The sequence below is a fragment of the Glandiceps talaboti genome, chromosome 5 (genome assembly GCF_964340395.1).
Source record: "Glandiceps talaboti chromosome 5, keGlaTala1.1, whole genome shotgun sequence".
In the NCBI taxonomy this organism is placed as follows: Eukaryota; Metazoa; Hemichordata; class Enteropneusta; family Spengelidae; genus Glandiceps; species Glandiceps talaboti.
In genome coordinates, this window is record NC_135553.1 from 20003426 (window position 1) to 20023485 (window position 20060).

Here is a 20060-nt window from a genome sequence, read left to right on the forward strand (position 1 = left end):
TCCAAAAAGCATTGTAACAGACAGTGTCATGTTTGTATCTGAAGAAAAGCATGGTGTTGTGTCATTCAAAAAATTGATAAAACATTTGCAGCAAAGATATGAAGTCGAAAGTGCCATTGGTATCGAACTGTACCTCTTGGCACATGACTGGGCATCTGCTAACGTCAGAGTTTTTATGAAAGGGGACCACCTGAGTCATGGCGATCTAGAATTCGAAGATCAGCCAGAAGAGAGGAGATGTGTGTTATCATTACTACAGACATTTGAACCAACAGCAGATGTCAGAAACCATCCAAAAATTGCAGACGTGCTGTTGGGCCTTAGATTCAGCTGTAGAATGCGAGACTGCAATGACAGGTTTGCTAATGAAAGGTATGTAACACGTCACCTGTTTGAAAAGCACGGGTTGTCTGAGCAACAAATTGAGGAAACGCATGCACTGGACACTTGTGAAACGGCTAACTTTTACAGGTTTTTCGACGAGTGTAGGTGGTTGGACAGAAACGAACGACTTCGACACAGGGAAGCATGCAGGCTGCTACCCAGCCTTACAGAAAAAAGTAAGGAGTTTGTAAAAATGCATGTGCAAAACACAGTGAAAAGAAACGGGTTAAAAGTGGAAATAAAGCGGTTGAGAGAGTTTATGCAGAAATCACATGACACCGATGTTATAACACTTTTGAAAAGGACTTTGGCCAGGCGACAACAACATCTTGACATCAGTATGTCTCGCATGTTATCTGAAGAAGAATTTGAATCTCTGTATAACATGTGGTTGGGTGTGATCAGAGACAGAACAGAGGAAAACAATACTATAGCTAACTTTCAACGAGAGTGTGAAGAGGCTGTATCGTTAAACCAATCGTGGAAAGCATTCAACCTGGCAGAAACGGATTTTCAGAACTCGCTAGAAAGATGTGGTGGCAGAGACTTTAGTTCTACATCCAATCAGGTCCTAGAAATGGAACTAGTAAATGATGCAAACGACCCACAGACAGGAAGTCTGCGCTCATCCATTCTAACTAACAGACTCATCCAGGGTCGAACATCACCAAGCAATGACAACACAGATGCAAAGAAAATGTACTTGACCAAAATGGTTTCCAGTGTCAAAGCTTATCCATCAAATCATCCCGAAACAGATTTCTTGCAGCTGTCGACAGCAACTGACACTAACATCCATGATAATCCCAGACAAGTGAAAAGAAAACACGATGACGGGGTTATCAAACTTCGCTTTCCAGCCCAAGGCAACAAAAGCAGAGAGAAATCGAGCATGTTCCCAATGGAAAACCCGTCCCTTAAGAAACATTTCTTCAACCAGATCGATCAACTTAAACCTGCTTGTGACGACAGCAATGATGAGTTGATTCTGTTAGAGCCAACGAAAATCAAAGTCCACGGATCTGATTGTTTTGTGGACGTGTGCAACATCATGGAAAAAATAGTAACTGTAGAGAATCCTGAACACAGCAGGGCATTTGAAATGAAGACTCTAATCGTGCAAACACTGAACAATTTTTTCCTTTTGAGCCAGAAAGGAATACTGTTTCTCCAACAACACATACAGTCGCAAGTGTTGGTCAAAAGCTTGGGAAGCCCCACTACATTTAGACAGACATGGATTCAGTGTTTACAGCAATTGTTTAAACTTCTCAACGAAAACGAGAGAGGTCATAAGAATTCTTTTTTCCTGAAACGCTACTTTAAACGAAACGACCCATACAAGTGCATTGTATATGTTGACAGAGATACAGCTTACGACGACATTGTAGCACAATGCAGTGGAGACAGTTGCAGAGTCAGTGATGATGACAGTGACAGAGATGACAATGATGAGGAAAGACCCCTTTCAAATCGAAAGTGGGAGAGAGCAGACTGTGCACTATGTTTGGAACCTTTGGGACCCAACAGGGAACTGCAGGGCCTTAACTGTGCTGGCCAGAGACTCAGAAAGCGTCTAGGTGTTGACCAGTCAGATGACGAACTGATTCGTTATGCAAACAGTCAACACCAGTCCGACGACTGGAACGGCTGTCACTTGTTTCACGAGTCATGTCTGCAGGAGAATTTAAGAGTAAATGCCATGGACGAAGAAACGTCTCAATTTTCATGTCCAATATGCCGCACTGCAATATACCAAAGACAACAGTTGGACATCATTCAGTTCAAACTATGTACAGACACGAAGATATCACAAAATACATTTGATGTGAAATCTATGTCAAATGCACGTGAAACTGTGAGTCTCAAACTTCAGAAAATACAACTTTCATCGTCACGGGACATTGGGGATTTGAAGTCCACCATACGGAAGTCGCTATCTCGTCCACCACTCAAATACAATGACAAAACTCAACCCAAGTACACACTCAAAGAGTACACAGAGTATTTACCACGAAGAGTAGAAGAACGAAATGTGCAGAACCTTTTCGATAAAATGTGTTCTAAAAATGTAATCGAATACACAGATGAATTTGCCATGCAACAAGTTAAAGTGAAACCAAAATTTCGCTATAATGTAGATGCAAGCATGAAATTCAAGAATGTCGAAAGTTTAAGCGAAGAGTACTTCCCACAAAGACGAACCGCGGAATACCTGCATTCTAAAAAAGGATTCGAAAACACAGTAGAATTTGCCATGCCAAAAACAAAAGAGAAACCAAGATTTCGCTACAATGAAGACACAAGCATGAAATGCAAGTACGTCGAAAGTGTAGATGAAGATGAAGAGGAAGACAGAACAGTACAAAATACTTATCCCGTGCCAATTTTTTGAATATTCATTTGAACACAAAATACAAAAGTTAATAAATGAATACACAAACAAAAAATGGTTTCTTTTTTTGACTTTTTCCCCCTCTCTTATCTAGGGTTCTAATCTTAACAACTTAGCTAAACCGTCCACGTGTTGACGGACAGTTTTCCATGTGAAGTCACGTGTGTCAGTCTTTATTAAAGAAAGAAAAGTTGCCACTGCTCTTCTCAGTTCCATATCTCTTGAATTGGCCCTACAGGAACCGTAACACAAATGACTAGGTCTGCAGCATTTGGCATGATTTCCATCATGTAAATACAATTCGCATCTCACAGGGTGATGTCGAACCACGTGTCTCTCTAGATTGTCACCATTGTGGGAAAACAAATCAACTGGCCTGAAGCCCGAATACTTCCACAGAGCAACTTTTCTGTAAGTGGCACTTTGGGGAGAAAGCCAGCAGCCACTGGGTGGAAACACGTCACATGCAGAGAAAGTCTGAAGAATGTAGTCAGAAAGAGAACTGGGGGTTCGACGAAGACGCCGCGCGCTCGATTCCACATCAATCATGTCAAAAATGGGGTTGTAGAAGTCACCGAATTTCTTACAAAGTTCTTCATGTACATGTAATGTGTACTCATTGTTTTTGCATTCTGGCTGGAGAACAAACGGTAACATAGAACAAGAGATGTCCCTGTCTCTTTCCCACTGCAGGAAATCATTGTCATACAAAGGAGCTTCAACAGGTTTCCATTTTCTCATTACCATAAACCTTGTAGGAGACAAAAGTCTCACTTGTTTGACAAGACGTGGATTGAACAATCTCCAGACAGTCTTCCCGGGGGATTGACCTATATTTCTCATGAGTGCGTCGTATTTGCAAGCTGCATTGGTGAGATCGATATGATGGTTTGATTTTCTTTCGTCCAAAACACAGTCACTCTCAGTCCAACACATGTCGAGTGCAACGTCATATTCAGGCAAGTCTATTTCAGAAGCAAATACGACTTTAGGTGACTGACGACCACTTAGACCTAAAAAGGCTTCCGTTTTACACTCTGCTCCAACTGCTCTCTTAGCATACAGCACTGATGGTCGAGGTTCTTTGTTAGTAGGTGTTGGAATTGGTTGAGGTCTGACAGAAGCAAGTGGTTTGATTGATTGCCCACTACCGTCATCCACTTTCAAACAAAGGTCACTCAACATATCAACCACTGCATCGTATTTGTCGTATTTGTCATATTTATTTTCGTCATGGTCCTTTCTCGCGACAAGTCTTTTTGGTTTTGTTTCACAACCCTTGTAGGACAAATGAGCCATCGTGGTTTAATTCCACTTATTCACACGTTCATTCATACCTACTATTTACGAACAACATCATTTTGCTAAGGAACGAGAAAGGATGGAAGACAAAGGGAGTGATAATTGGATAACACTCACTGCATGGCACATACCAACATCTGTGTTTGTAAGACTAGACTGTGACATTGATGATATTAGGTTTGACACATACGAAGAGGCACTGACACTGACAGATCCAGACAATCCCTATCAATGTGCATATTCAAACATACCAGTTTACTCTGCAAAAACAGGAAAACGTATAACTGTTGATATCAGAGACTGTTCATTTGATTTGAAAACTGACACATTCGATCACTATGAACACTACCATCGCACAATGTTGATGCTTTTCTCACATCTACCATGGCTTGTTACATGCAATGGGCAGACATTACGATTGCCATTGCCGAGGGAAGCTGCTCCATTCAGGTTCAGGTCTATTGAAGTGTCTGCCAAACAAATGACTGAAGGTTTACACGAGTTCCCAGCTTTGAGGTTGTACCTAGAAAACAAAAACATGCAGCTAATACAATCAGTCGACATGCCAAAAGTGATCATACAGTTGAAACGAAAAGAAACCAAAAAGGGATTCAGACCTCTACTGAAGGGGAAAGCCAAGTCCATCAACAACATTGAATGTATGACATTAGATAGCATAATAAACGAAGACACCTTGGCAAGAGTCTTGAAATCTTCGGGCTGGGATTTAGCCTACTTGGACGATTTCCACAGAGCATGCCGTGGAGTGTGGAAAAGTTTCAGGTCTATGATGATCATAGGGCAAAATAAATTGTGTACGGAAATTCCAATATCGCCACTTGCAATGTCACAAAAGAATGTATAAATGAGTTGTAAGGTTATGAAAAATAAAATAAAAATGAAAACAAAATGAGAGAAGTTTGCATTTCAATATTGATTCTCCTCTGTCTTTCTCTGACATGGATCATTGAAGTTCTCATTCAAATAGACATCTATCCCCTTGTGGATTGGCAGGTCATTGTACCTGCCACCAGCTATTATCTTCTGGCCAGGTTTGCAACTGAAGCCCATGAAGTCAGAGATTCGGTCACTTATCAAGTTTTCAGCAAACTGGCTTGGTTAAACTGCATCGTCCTTTTTGTGAGTGGTAATTTGTCACTGCTTTACAACATATTTACCCACTTGAGTGTTTGTGCCTTGTCAGACGGTGACCACATAGCCATTGCAAAACAGGCATTCGGCTGCAACAATAACACCCTGAGCGAATGCCACCAAATCATCACAGACGGTCCTTCAAGACTTGATATCGAACACCAGCGGTGTCCCGAAGTTCGGTTAGGTAATGGAGCATCTGCTTTGTATTACTTAACAATGTGTGTATTCAGATACATTCCAAGTGGCATTTTACCGCTTCTCTTGCACATACGCACGAAAGGACGTCCAAGATGTGTGACAGACAGTCAGTTTTGCATATACGAAGGCAATATCAAAGAGTTAGCCTATGGTGTCATACCGTTTCAACGCTATCTTGTGGCCACTGTTGTGTTGTGTGCATGTCTGTTTGTGGAGGCACTGCCAGGGTATGAAAGCTACAGTATGATCAGTTGGTTACCCACTATACCCTTTTTGGCCTGTTGCCTGCTCAGTTACTCTCTGAGAGAAGACAAAGGAAGAAGACTTGTGTCCAATGCAAAACACAACGATGCAATCAGACGATGCTTATCTATGGTCACGTACACAATAGCCATAACATCTGTTGCTTTTGCCCTGCTCGATTTTGCAAAACGAGGCATATTTTTGTTAACAGGTCCTTGTTTATTTGACAACACGCATTTATTCCCAGAATGTTACAGGTTAGACAGTAGTGAGGAGGAATGCATGGAGGTTATTCTTCGAACGAGTCCAGCAAGAACAGACGTGTACAACTGCCCTAAAAACAGACTAGGTCCCTTTTGGTCAAAAGTGATGTACATGTCGTGGAGCATAAGGGTGTTTTTCCTTGTTTTTTATCACGGTATTTTAATAGGCGTCCATAGCCACTACGAGCCAGTATCCATCAAGTCGGCACTGTCCATGGCATCTTATGGTGGAAAACTACCCCCTGACATAAAAGTGTCCAGGCCAAAAGAACAAACAACAAAAAAAGATAAAAATCCAGTCAATAAAGGAGACCAACCCCTTCCATCCACATCATGTTCCAATTTAAGAGAAAGGACAGTAGAAAAACTAGTGTAGGATTTTCGTGACGGGAAAATCTATACTAACGTAAAACAAATTGGAAACTTTTAAAAGAAAAGAGAGAAATGAAGGTGTTGTCTTTGTGTGTTTTAATTCTAAGCATTCTCGTGTACATGGTTTCATGTGAATGTGTTCCTCGAGATGATATCTATGTCTTACCCAAAGACTCGAGGTCATTGATTGCATTTGGAGACATAGCATGTCATACAACGTGTACTTGCGACGATACGGCATGTTATAAATTCGGTGATCACATCAACACAACTAAAACTTCCACACATCAGTTTCAGATGTTCTATGAACATCAATTGTGTACCTGTCGTTGTTCACAAGGACAGGGTACTTTTCAATGTGGCGAAACACAGCCTGTAGAGATGTATCGAGTTCAATATTTGTGTCCTACTCCCAACGGACAACAACACACAACAACACCAACCCCTATCACAGAAAAGAGAAGCGCATCAACAATTCAGCCAAAAAATGGTATTATGGTTTCATCATCACCATGTGTTGCACAGTGGTATTGGCATAAACGGTGGACAGAAGATGTTGGTAGACCAGAATGCATGGCTCTCGACGAAGGGGAGGAGTGTGATTGTTTCAATGAAACTGCCAATTGTCCAGTATTACCACACGACATGAATCAAACAGACACATGTCTTCAACATATGCGTTTCACAGCACTGGATACTCATCCAACGTACACTTGCAAAGTCAAATACTGTAACTGTTTGTGTCTGGACAAAGGTAAACAAAAAGGCGTCTGGGCATGTCAGCTTCCTGTAAAACAAATACTTGGCAAATTAATCTGTCCCAAAAAGCCGAAAACCAAACCAAGTGAGAGTAACATAAGGAATACCAAAACTGGTGACAACACCAATACCAACACAGAGAGGAAGAGTGGAGAAAATATTGATCGTCACAAACAACACAACATAATTGGGATAGTCATTGGAGTAATCATCGGATTGACGTTTCTAATTGTGTTTGCCACTTTGACATATAATTTAGTCATTCGGATCAAACATCATCAAGTAACATTATCACACACAACATAGTTCTGGAAGTAATGTATTTATGCAATATATATATATATTGTGATAAAATAAAATACAAAAGAATGGAAGAGAAAACTCGTTTACTATTCCTTTTGGTATTTTTGACACTTTGTCTTGCATTCAGTGAGAAGATCAGTGACATACATTTTTATGATGTAACCCAAACACCGTGTGCAAGCGGCAAAGGTTTTCTCATTGAAAACCTTGCTACCAACAATAGCAACTGTCTGTGTAGACAACAAGGCAGGGTTGGAGAATCTTGTGAAATGCAGCTCCCTGACCCATCTTGTGGCATTTGGCCACATGGCGGTGACGGAAAGATAATACCACAGTGTATGTCAAACAGCAATGGTTGCCCATGCAGTGATGGTCAGCACCTTGGCACATGCAGATTGTCAACTGATTGTGTGTATTACGGTAGGCAACGTATCGTATGCAGCAATAGACATTGTGAATGCAACTGCAACAGCACATCAGGCGAATATTCTCTATCATGTTCACTGCCCCAAACAACCAGACTGATTGTGACACTTAATTGTAGGTTTGCTTCTGTTGAGGAAGTCAACTGTAAATCATGGGACGTGTTTTCGCAGAACTGTACAGATTATGAAACATTCTCCACGTCAGATACATGCTTTTCCTGGATGACGGATAGAACACTAAAAACCTGTCATATGGGAGAGCTGTATGAGAATGGTACACAAGAATGCCATTGTGATGCTGGGACGACAGTCACACAAGAGAGGGAATCATGTATATCTACAGACATGTGTTTGAGGCATTGGAACGGAAGTGCCTTTCAGTGCAGACGTAATAACTGTGCGTGTGACTGCAGGCTCAAGCACCTTTATTGTCAAAACAGGTTCAACGAGTGGGCAACAAGGGACATTGTCTGTCCTACATCACTAAACACTCTACATACACTTTCCACATTACAAGCAACATCATCCATTCTGGAGGAAGACATGACTCAAATGTCTACCACTTCACGTGAAACTGAAACAACGTCGTCACCACAAGGTACGTCCCCTACATCACGTGAAATACGTGAAGAGGTAGCAGCAATTGAAAATACACAAGACGAAATAACATTATCACCTTCCACATTACAAGCAACATCATCCATTCTGGAGGACGACATGACTCAAATGTCTATCACTTCACGTGAAACAACGTCGTCACCACAAGGTACGTCCCCTACATCACGTGAAATATCAACCACAGCTGAAATACGTGAAGAGGTAGCAGCAATTGAAAATACACAAGACGAAATAACGTTATCACCTTCCACATTACAAGCAACATCATCCATTCTGGAGGACGACATGACTCAAATGTCTATCACTTCACGTGAAACAACGTCGTCACCACAAGGTACGTCCCCTACATCACGTGAAATATCAACCACAGCTGAAATACGTGAAGAGGTAGCAGAAATTGAAAATACACAAGATGAAACAACGTTATCACCTTCCACATTACAAGCAACATCATCCATTCTGGAGGAAGACATGACTCAAATGTCTACCACTTCACGTGAAACACCATCTAGCAGTAAGACAACGTCGTCACCACAAGGAACATCCTATACATCACGTGAAATATCAACCACAGCTGAAATACGTGAAGAGGTAGCAGAAATTGAAAATATACAAGACGAAATAACGTTATCACCTTCCACATTACAAGCAACATCATCCATTCTGGAGGACGACATGACTCAAATGTCTATCACTTCACGTGAAACAACGTCGTCACCACAAGGTACATCCCCTACATCACGTGAAATATCAACCACAGCTGAAATACGTGAAGAGGTAGCAGAAATTGAAAATACACAAGACGAAATAACGTTATCACCTTCCACATTACAAGCAACATCATCCATTCTGGACGACGACATGAATCAAAGGTCTACCACGTCACATACAACACCATCTAGCAGCATGACAACATCGTCACCATATACATCTCCAACTTCACAAGAAATATCAACCACAAATGAAATACTTGAAGAGGTAGCAGAAATTGAAAATACACAAGACGAAATAACGTTATCACCTTCCACATTACAAGCAACATCATCCATTCTGGAGGAAGAAATGACTCAAATGTCTATCACCTCACGTGAAACAACGTCGTCACCACAAGGTACATCCCCTACATCACGTGAAATATCAACCACAGCTGAAATACGTGAAGAGGTAGCAGAAATTGAAAATACACAAGACGAAATAACGTTATCACCTTCCACATTACAAGCAACATCATCCATTCTGGAGGACGACATGACTCAAATGTCTATCACTTCACGTGAAATAACGTCGTCACCACAAGGTACATCCCCTACATCACGTGAAATATCAACCACAGCTGAAATACGTGAAGAGGTAGCAGAAATTGAAAATACACAAGACGAAATAACGTTATCACCTTCCACATTACAAGCAACATCATCCATTCTGGACGAAGACATGACTCAAATGTCTACCACTTCACGTGAAACACCATCTAGCAGTAAGACAACGTCGTCACCACAAGGTACACCCCCTACATCACGTGATATATCAACCACAGCTGAAATACGTGAAGAGGTAGCAGAAATTGAAAATACACAAGATGAAACAACGTTATCACCATCCACATTACAAGCAACATCATCCATTCTGGAGGAAGACATGACTCAAATGTCTACCACTTCACGTGAAACACCATCTAGCAGTAAGACAACGTCGTCACCACAAGGTACACCCCCTACATCACGTGATATATCAACCACAGCTGAAATACGTGAAGAGGTAGCAGAAATTGAAAATACACAAGATGAAACAACGTTATCACCATCCACATTACAAGCAACATCATCCATTCTGGAGGAAGACATGACTCAAATGTCTACCACTTCACGTGAAACACCATCTAGCAGTAAGACAACGTCGTCACCACAAGGTACATCCTATACATCACGTGAAATATCAACCACAGCTGAAATACGTGAAGAGGTAGCAGAAATTGAAAATACACAAGACGAAATAACGTTATCAACTTCCACATTACAAGCAACATCATCCATTCTGGACGACGACATGACTCAAAGGTCTACCACGTCACATACAACACCATCTAGCAGCATGACAACATCGTCACCATATACATCTCCAACTTCACAAGAAATATCAACCACAGATGAAATACTTGAAGAGGTAGCAGAAATTGAAAATACACAAGATGAAATAACGTTATCAACTTCCACATTACAAGCAACATCATCCATTCTGGACGACGACATGACTCAAATGTCTACCACGTCACATACAACACCATCTAGCAGCAGGACAACATCGTCACCATATACATCTCCTACTTCACAAGAAATAACTTCCACTATGCAAGTACCATCTCTTTCACCGGATGTAACATCTCATAAAGCATTGTCGACGGTTGGAGAAACATTGTCAGAGATATCTTCAAAAACTTTTAATAAAATACAACAAACAACGTCGACAGGCAAAATGACAATGACAAATGTACATTCGACATTGCGTCCTTCGAGAGCGGATAAGACAGGCAGTGTGTACCTTTCTACAATAACAGCAATTGTTTTTTGTGTTGTCATTGCATGTGCAATCACATTCATCCTATTTTTACTCGTCAAAACCAGTCGCTTTCACCATGGAACAAGTTAAAGTATAATAAAATAAAATAAAATGTTAAAAAACAAAAGAATCCATCTCTGTTGAAATGTGTGTGTGTGTGTGTGTGTGTGTGTGTGTGTGAATTACATAAGAATAAAAGCACTATAAAATACACTTTGTTATGTGGTTAATAAAACAGATTTATTTTCGAATTACAAGGCTTATTAAATTAGGCCTTCATTTGTCGCATTTCATTTGTAATAAGTTGCATAAAGAGAACAAATTCTTCCATGGTCGGTTTTTCTACCAACGAGTTTTCGACTCAACGGTCTTCATACTTTGTGCTTTTCATCATCACAAGGAAGATGTCTGTCATAGGGAGAGACTGTCAGGAAAAACGCTGTTTCTCCTTGACGTAATCTGTGAATGGAAGTTCTGTACGCCTTTGTCCACCATTCGTTTTTTCTTCATCGAAAGAAATGCCCACATGAATGCTGTAAGTTTCTTCTCCCTCGCGTAACAAAGAGCGACATGTGCACGTATTTATGTGATAAATATATATATATATATATATATATACAAACAAATTTTCTGGTGTTTTTTTTTTCATCCACGCAAGTAAAACACATTCGTCACGTCTTTTATGCAAATTACGACGGTTAGTCCACGGTTATAAAAGAAGGCAAGGGGTGATCTTTCCTCATTATCAACTAAGTATGAAGCCTGCTGTGCTCGCTTGTGTTGTTTTCCTCATCGCCTGTTTTGGCTGTCTTTCCATCAAAGCCGAAGAGGTTTACTCCAGTGTTGGTGACGATGTTATCCTTACGTGTCGGCACCCTCGACGCAGAGATGCACGCCGACTTTTGTGGCAGTATGAAGGTGGTGAATTACCACCTAAACTCGACGTTAATGTGAACGGGACGGACTTGAACCTCCGAATAGAAAACATCACTTATTCTGACACTGGTCGGTACACATGTAGGAAGGTAGGGGGAAGACGTCGTAAACATAATGCGGTCTACGCCAACGTTAATTTGCACGTCGGTGTGAGACCAGTGATTTCGGACTTTAAATGTTACAGCGAGAATATTCTCGAGATGTGGTGTGAGTGGGATTTGGTGGACTCGACAAATGACACGGTAGAGGTTTTTACGTACCGCCACTACTTTGAGTCAACTTCAGCATGGCGTGACTGTCCAGACGTTGAGACGAGAGGTCGGCGATCGTGTTTTTTCGACAGGTGGACCAACTACGGCAGCCTCCACGTAATGAGGATTGTGGTATCGAATGCTTACGGCCATGACGAAAAGGAGATTAAGTTCAACCCCGATACGCAGACGCGTACCAGACCACCCGCTAGCCTAACACTCGTGCGAAAGACACCCTACACTGTACACGTCAGGGTAGGCAAGCCGGACAATTGGATTGAAGATTATTTGCAGGTGGGGTACGCTTTACAATACAGAGATGATGTTTCTGAAGATCAAACGTGGAAAAACATCAACGACGCCTACAACAAAGACACTTTCGTCGCTGTTGCACTAAAGCCCTACACGGCATACTCCTTCCGCGCAAAATGTCGCACAGAATACGGCGTTAACGGGTCGTGGAGCGATTATGGTGACACCTTACATGTATTGACAGACCAGGCTGCGCCTTTCGATGGTGTAAAGTTGAGAATCAGTCTTGCTTTCTTGGAAGGGGACAGTGTCGAGATGACGGTTGTTGTTAGACAAGATCCTGTATTTTCCAATGGCGTTATCGAGCGTTACCATTTTGATCTTCGTAAGGGTACGAATGAAACCGGCAAAGAATTGATTCTAGAAAGTGGCTTACGTGGACACACTTTCACAAATCTTACTTCTATGGCCGACTATACCGTCATTGTCACTGCCTATAACGGAGCTGGTGCTTCGCCGCCTACATACTACATGTTAAACACTCGAAAATGTTTCGTGAGTTGCACTCCCCCCGCGTATTGAAAAGCAGGAAATGCACGCTCCAATACTTTTTTAGTTGAAGATGTTTTAATGACTGTCTGTGTTTTTAGGCAGTAGAATACACAATACGCGTGTGTGCATCCAGTGTTGTGGTTGTTTTTTTTTTGTTAGTTACTTACATTTACATATGCCAAACTGAATTTTTCAAGTTCGTTTTTTGGAGATTAATAAAAAATCATTTGTAAACGGAAATATGTGTGTGACTCGCAACAGTTTTTTTTTGTGTGTAAAAGTGGTTTTTGGTCGATTTTTCAACTCAATGGTCTTCATACTTTGTGCTTTTCATCATGACAAGGCAAATGTCTGCCACGGGGAGAGACTGTCAGGAAAAATGTAATTACGCACATTTTGTAACTGTTTCTTCCTGACATAATATGTGAATGGAAGTTCTGTTCTCGTCAATCCAAGACACATTGTGTCATTCTTTACAGATGGTTTGATTTTGATGCTTTGTACACTTACATGATTTGGGCGCCACACTTTGGGATCATTTGTAATGACTTTCTCAATACAATGGTTGGAATAGTATTCCCGCCTCGATTTCAGTTTTGCTAGTTCTGTTTGTATTCGCTCTCTTCCGAAACTTTCAATACGTTTCCAAAGTGTTGTATTAAAATGGTCATACAATTTTACATCTCCAGCATGCCACTTCAGTACCTTTCCTGCCACTTCTTCAGTAATGTTACTTTTTGATTTTGGTGCTCGTGCATTCATTGAAAATGCTACAATATCGTCTGTATCCCAACACATCAATTCTTTGAGCAACACAAGCGATTCATCCATGTACTCTGCTATCATTATTAAATTAAATGTTTCGTCTATATATTTAATTTTGTTGTCAATATTTGTCACGTTCCACATATCCTCTGAGTTCATACCAAGGTCAAACAGCATAGGATTCAATAATCGTGCATTATGTGATTTATTATAATAATATTCGATACCGTCAGCGAATTCTTTCAAACCTGCGGGGCCTTTTAGACCAACATAATTGCCAAAGTCGAAATAAGTGAATGAGGATTGAAATAATGATACGGGCTGTCTCAAACAAGTAACATATACAGTGCTCGGGGGCATAATGGCGCTGATACCTTCATAGCTAAATCGTGAATGGTGTGTAAATATGTTATACTCGTTCCAGGGCACTTTCATCGCTTTTCGTTTATCGAATGGCTTGGGCCATCCCAGATAGTTTCCTGAAGGCGGGAGAACGAAGGTCAGATTGTTCATGTCACCATACCTTAGCAGTATATTAAGAACTGTACTGCTACCGCATTTATGTAGCTTAGAAAACGCTATGTTTTTCTTTGGTTTACATGTTGGAACCGTCACCGAGACATTAGCATCAGCGTTTCTTCCTCTGAAGATGTCATGAACAGGAATAGAAGAGTATTTTTTCCAATTAGAGTTGAAGTTGGAATAACTGAGCTCGAAGAAGAATTTGCAGGAGACGACACTCAGTATAACAAGGGTGACGATATGAAGTTTATACAATAAGTTCTTCATGCCGACAGTATTGATCTAGTATGAGCAAAGATAAAAACAAATTTATCAAGTCAGGGATATACGATTTGTTGGGGCAAAAAACCCCTTAGAGTTTATATACCTTGTACGCGTCGACGAGTGAACATACTTTACATACAGCCTTGACTAAACTCTTCTAGTATAATGTTAATGTTAGTGCATACCCTACGCCACGTGAAACGCCATCTAGCAGCAAGACAACGTTGTCAAGACGAGATACATCTCCTACTTCATTGCATGTGCAATCACATTCATCCCATTTTTACTCGTCAAAACCATTCGCTTTCACCATGGAACAAGTTAAAGTGTAATAAAATAAAATAAAATGTTAAAAACAAAAGAAACCATCTCTGTTGAAGTGTGTGTGTGACTTACATACCAATCAAAGCACTATGAAATACACTTTTGTTATGTGGTTAATATTAAACAGATTTATTTTCGAATCACAAGGCTAATTAAATTAGGCCTTCATTTGTCGCATTTCATTTGTAACAAGTTGCATGAAGAGAACAAGTTCTTCCATGGTTGGTTTTTCTTCCAAAGAGTTTTCAACACGGTCCTCGTATGCACATTGAACTTTGTTGATTTCATCATCAGAAGGCAAATGTCTGCCACAGGGAAAGACTGTCAGGAAAAACTGAAATCTACATGGCCTTGCTTTATCTCCTTCTTCTTCCTGTAGCATACTTGGGGAGAAGAAAGGTGCCCAAATTGCCAATGCTTTGCATATCACATTCAGTTTATATGCAGATGCAGCTCTATCTTCAAGGTTGGTATTGAACATCATTCTAGCCATTCCCTTCACACATACTTCCAGAGAGGTTTTCACCAAACACGTTTTCTTCTGCACTGTCTTGCAATTCATGAGGTACAGATATACCAGTGGATACTTGTGTTTGAAAAGTCTGGACTCTTGGTAAACCCTTTCTCGAAGTTCCTGTAGGCAAACGAAAACAAACAAATAAAACAACCTTAATAAACTCATACGAAAGCAAGAACACCCACACCCCCAAAACACCATATATATATATATATATATATATATATATATATATATATATATATATATATATATATATATATATATATATATATATATATATATATATATACCCTTTTCACAGTACTACAGAAAGAAAATTTTGTCATTTGTCACTCACCAAATATGCCAAGTAATCATCTGGTTTACAAGGACGAGTTGATTTTGGTGGTCTGATCGTTTGACACTGTGCAATCTCTTTCAACATCTCTTTATGCACCACTTGTTGTACAGCCCTCGACCTTTCTTTGCTCCTCCTGATTTTACGTTTGCATCTTTTGGCTGCCTCTTTATCCATTTTCACTTGTAGTTTTTTCTTCGTTGATGTCATCTTGTGGATTTTACGTTTGTGTCTTTTGGCTAACTCTTTGTCGATTTTCTCCTGGTGCCTCTTAGTAGCTGATGTCATGTTGTGGACTGATGATGTTCTTTCACTTATGTTGCTGCACATAATGATCGTTGTCATATATATAGCCTTGTTTTGCAAATATTTCTGACGTCACATCTTGTTTCATTACGTCATGGACGTCATTTATATTGCCTTGTTTCTCAAATAATTCTGACATCACGTGATCAGATATACCACATTATATGTGATGTCAACAAGCTGTAAAATGGATGAGGAAAAACATGTGATGTCATTTTTTTCTTTGACGTGAAAATATATGCACGTTAATCACAAGTCCCACGATATGATGTTCTCAAATATTTATGACGTCACGTCTTCTTTCATTGTGTCCGTGTGATGATGTCGACAGCATGCAAGTTGTAAATTCATGGATGTGGAAAAAATGTGACGTCATTTTTTCTTTGACGTGAAAAATATGCACGTCCAACGATATGATGTTCACAAATATTTATGACGTCACGTCTTCTTTCATTGTGTCCATGTGATGATGTCGACAACATGCATTTCGACAGAATCACGTTCGTATTAACACTAACAATACTGTAGCAAGCACACTCGCAGTGTTGTAAGTAACATTCTTGCTACACGTAGCTGCCCCCACCACACACGTTTGTGACCACTAAGACGTCTAATGACGTAGGCAGCGAGTCACGTGAAGTCACGTGTCAATTGTGTGTGTGTCTCTCACATTGTGTTATTAATTCAACTGCGCTCGTACGACCTAAACTTTTAAGTCGCACACACAAAGAGGCAGAATAGATAAGTAGCGGGTTTGTGTGCACAGTGTCAATTTCTCAGATGAGTGATGGAAAATAGGTGTCGAGTCGGGGCAGAGCGGGGAAATGGGCAAGACCTTTTACCAACGAATTCAAAATCGAAAACGGGATTACACAACAATATTGAATTTGGCGACGAGGGGGGTAAATACATCAATCATACTGGCGGAGCAAAGGGCAGCGATCTTTACTGGCAGGAAACGGCAACAAAGTACAATATCATCTCTAAAGTGTATTCGTTTGAAAAACACGCCGTGAAGAACAAAGCAAGGGTCTTTCTCAGTCAAAACAATCTCAATTTAGCGGATGATAAATTGAAAACAGCTAACCAAACTCTGAAAAGACATTTCCCAACGCGGAATAAATTCTGTGACAACTTACTACGGAGGAACTGGTACCAAGTCAAAGACTCGCATGCAGTCTTTGCCGTCGGTTTACTTACCGAAGACAGAAAAACATGCGAGGGAGGAACAGGATGGACGGTTCAATTAGCCGTCGACAATAACATTCGTGTATATGTCTACGACTGTACAAAAGACAAGAAGACGAGCAAAACTCGCGGTTCATTAAAGTGGTACACCTTTGACACGGATCAAGAGAAATTCGTCGACGTTCAAACTCCGTCACTGACGTACAACTTTACCGGCATCGGAACAAGGTCTCTGCCAAACGAAGGCAAGGTAGCTATAGACACAGTGTTTGCCAAAACCTTCCGATAAAAAAAAATACCTTAAATACCCTGACAACGTATGTGTCCCGAACAATGACTACTTGTGTTCTACTAGTAAATCGAGGGTGAAGTTGACATGCAGCGATGAAAGAAAAGAAGTTTAACTTAAATTATAACAATGGTGCCGTCGCTCTTCTATGGTTTAAGGAACTCACATCACTCCATCGTCGAAACGTCACTTCGCATATGGGAACAAAATTCTTTTGTCAAAATGACCGACAACGAAATCGATGTAATAAACGATCTGCTTTTTAACCCGCTGATTTTCACCATGACGTATAATTCAAAGTGTATAAAGCACAAGGATGTGGAAAAACTGTGACGTCATTTTCTTTACGTAAAAAACATGCACCATGATACGATATTATATCAAGCCACATCACGTGTAGAGAAAACATGACGTCATAAGTTTCTGGATGTGGAAAAAATACTATTTTTTTTGGACGTGAAGAACATGCACGTGCCCCATCAAGCCACATCACGACGTCATAATTGTCTTGTTGTTGCCTATAAATATCTGCATGCTTTTCCATTTGAGCGACATTCTCATCACTGCTATACTGACAAAATGTCCAGTATGAGGCAATTCCAACACGTTTCAACAAGGAGTGACTGCGATTCGCAACTCGTCGAGACTCTGATAAGAAACATCAATGTCTGTACACGAAGTCAAAAGGCGAAACTGGAGAGAGAATTGGAAATACTGAGATCGGGCAGCTGCAATCTACTTGCAGGGGTTTTGATACAAGAGCACAAGAGAAGAAGGTATCTAGAAGACAAAATAGATTACCACATCGAGAAAATGGATATTGTTATGAATCGAAACCTAAACCTACAAGAATCGATGGAACTGTTTATCAGGCAGGACCCGTACACACAATAGGGACAACGAATCATTGGAACAGTTGGCAAGATTAAATGACCAGACATCTTGACGATCATCTGGAAAGACACATCTTGATTTTTGGAAGAATGCAAGTCATACAGTACGATAAACATTGATGAGAAGAACATATCCTTCACACTATCACAAAAGATAGCACCGAACAATTTGATGATGTTTGATAATGATTTACTTTTTCAAAAATAAAAAATACGATTACTATCAACTTTGTGTAATATATCATTTTTTTATTTACCCAAAACAAATGCATACAAAAGTCAGAGGAGTGCATATAAGCAAAGTTGCTCAATATTAAATGTCTATTCTATGTAAAATATCTATATACCCTCTCTCATTACGTTTGAATACCCATTCGTCTTCTCTAGACGATGACACAAAACTGAAACGAGCCCTCTCTATACAGTCATGGCATACTATCATGTGCTGGATCATTTCTCCAAAACGTGTAGGTTCATCAAATAAACAGTAACAGTCGATTCCTGTGATGACTGTATATTTTGCAATAAAGCTTACAGATTATGTGTATTTTTAGTGCTCTCCTCCTTGCTTTAATTTGATGTAATAATCTTCAGATTTAATGAAAATATCAATACAAATACTTGAAACCCCTGAAAACAGAGTCTTTCTCAGTGTAGAACAACAGCGTGTATCCGTACCGTAGCTTCCTGGTTTACCTTACATTGATGTTGGTGGCGCACTTTCGAAACGAAGTGCATGTGCGACCAGCCGATCGAGTAATTAATTACGCAAATTTACATTTATATTCATGGGATTTTTACCAAACCATAATCAGTTCTTGCCATTACTCAACGGAACACTTGTGCAAAATTTCGTTTGAATTGAGCCAGCCATTTTGGAGAAAACAATGAAACAGACGGACAGACAGACAGACAGACAGACAGACAGACAGACAGACAGACAGACAGACAGACAGACAGACAGACAGACAAACAAACAAACAATCAAACAAACACACACACACACACACACACACACATACACACACAGAGGCATTTCAGCCCTAATGTATCTCCTTCCTTATGGAAGGAAAAAATGGCTATATTTTCGCTAGACCTCAATACCAATACCTCTCTGTATCAAGACCTAATCGATAACAACTTAACTATGAAGCAATTTGTTCATTAACATAATACTAGTAACAAGTATGTGTATGGGATTGTGTAACACAGATGCATAATAATAATGGTAACATTCCAAAGAAAAACGCAAGAAAATGTAGCGCTGAACGTAGACGCGAATTTTGAAGTATAAATTTAATTCGTAATATGCATGTTATTTCTACCTCCCGTAAGGGCAGTTTATGTTATACCTTTTAACTGTCTGTCTGTCTGTCTGTCTGTCTGTCTGTCTGTCTGTTTGTCTATGTATGTATATATGTGTATGTATGTATGTATGTATGTATGTATGTATGTATGTATGTATGTATGTATGTATGTATGTATGTGTGCGTCAGACTGAGGACACGATATCTCGAAAGCTAATGCATCGATTCTAATGAAACTTGCTACATATCTTCATATGAACACTAATTAATCATTTGCAAAATTCATGTTTTTGTAATTAGACTATGTCTTAAGAATTCAAACTTCAAATTCAATGTAATTTTGTACGTGTATTAACCATAACAAAGCCTGTTGGCATACTT

General features: G+C 40.0%; 2 protein-coding genes across 2 annotated transcripts in view; both read right to left on the reverse strand.

The window, feature by feature from the left end:
- Positions 1–14528, reverse strand: part of LOC144435465 (galactosylceramide sulfotransferase-like) — a 31586-nt gene extending 17058 nt beyond the window's left edge. Inside the window, exon 1 of the mRNA XM_078124058.1 lies at positions 13475–14528. Coding sequence (XP_077980184.1) covers positions 13475–14518 — 1044 coding nt within the window. The 5' untranslated portion in view covers positions 14519–14528. The remainder of the gene's footprint in view (positions 1–13474) is intronic.
- A 430-nt stretch (positions 14529–14958) lies between these two features.
- Positions 14959–16389, reverse strand: LOC144435871 (uncharacterized). Its single transcript, XM_078124509.1, has 2 exons — positions 15697–16389; positions 14959–15473 (listed from the first exon to the last, which is right to left on the reverse strand). The coding sequence occupies exons 1-2, from the start codon at positions 16039–16041 to the stop codon at positions 14997–14999; spliced, it is 822 nt and encodes a 273-aa protein (XP_077980635.1). The 5' UTR covers positions 16042–16389; the 3' UTR covers positions 14959–14996.
- Positions 16390–20060: the final 3671 nt, after the last annotated feature.

What these genes read in the sequence shown, in the direction of transcription:
- LOC144435871 (XM_078124509.1), bottom strand. Translation starts at nt 16,041, where the DNA reads ATGACAACGATCATTATGTGCAGCAACATAAGTGAAAGAACATCATCA. An exon ending in ATGATTACTTGGCATATTTG is followed by an intron (nt 15,474 to 15,696) that starts GTGAGTGACAAA and finishes GTTTGCCTACAG; the next exon opens with GAACTTCGAGAAAGGGTTTA.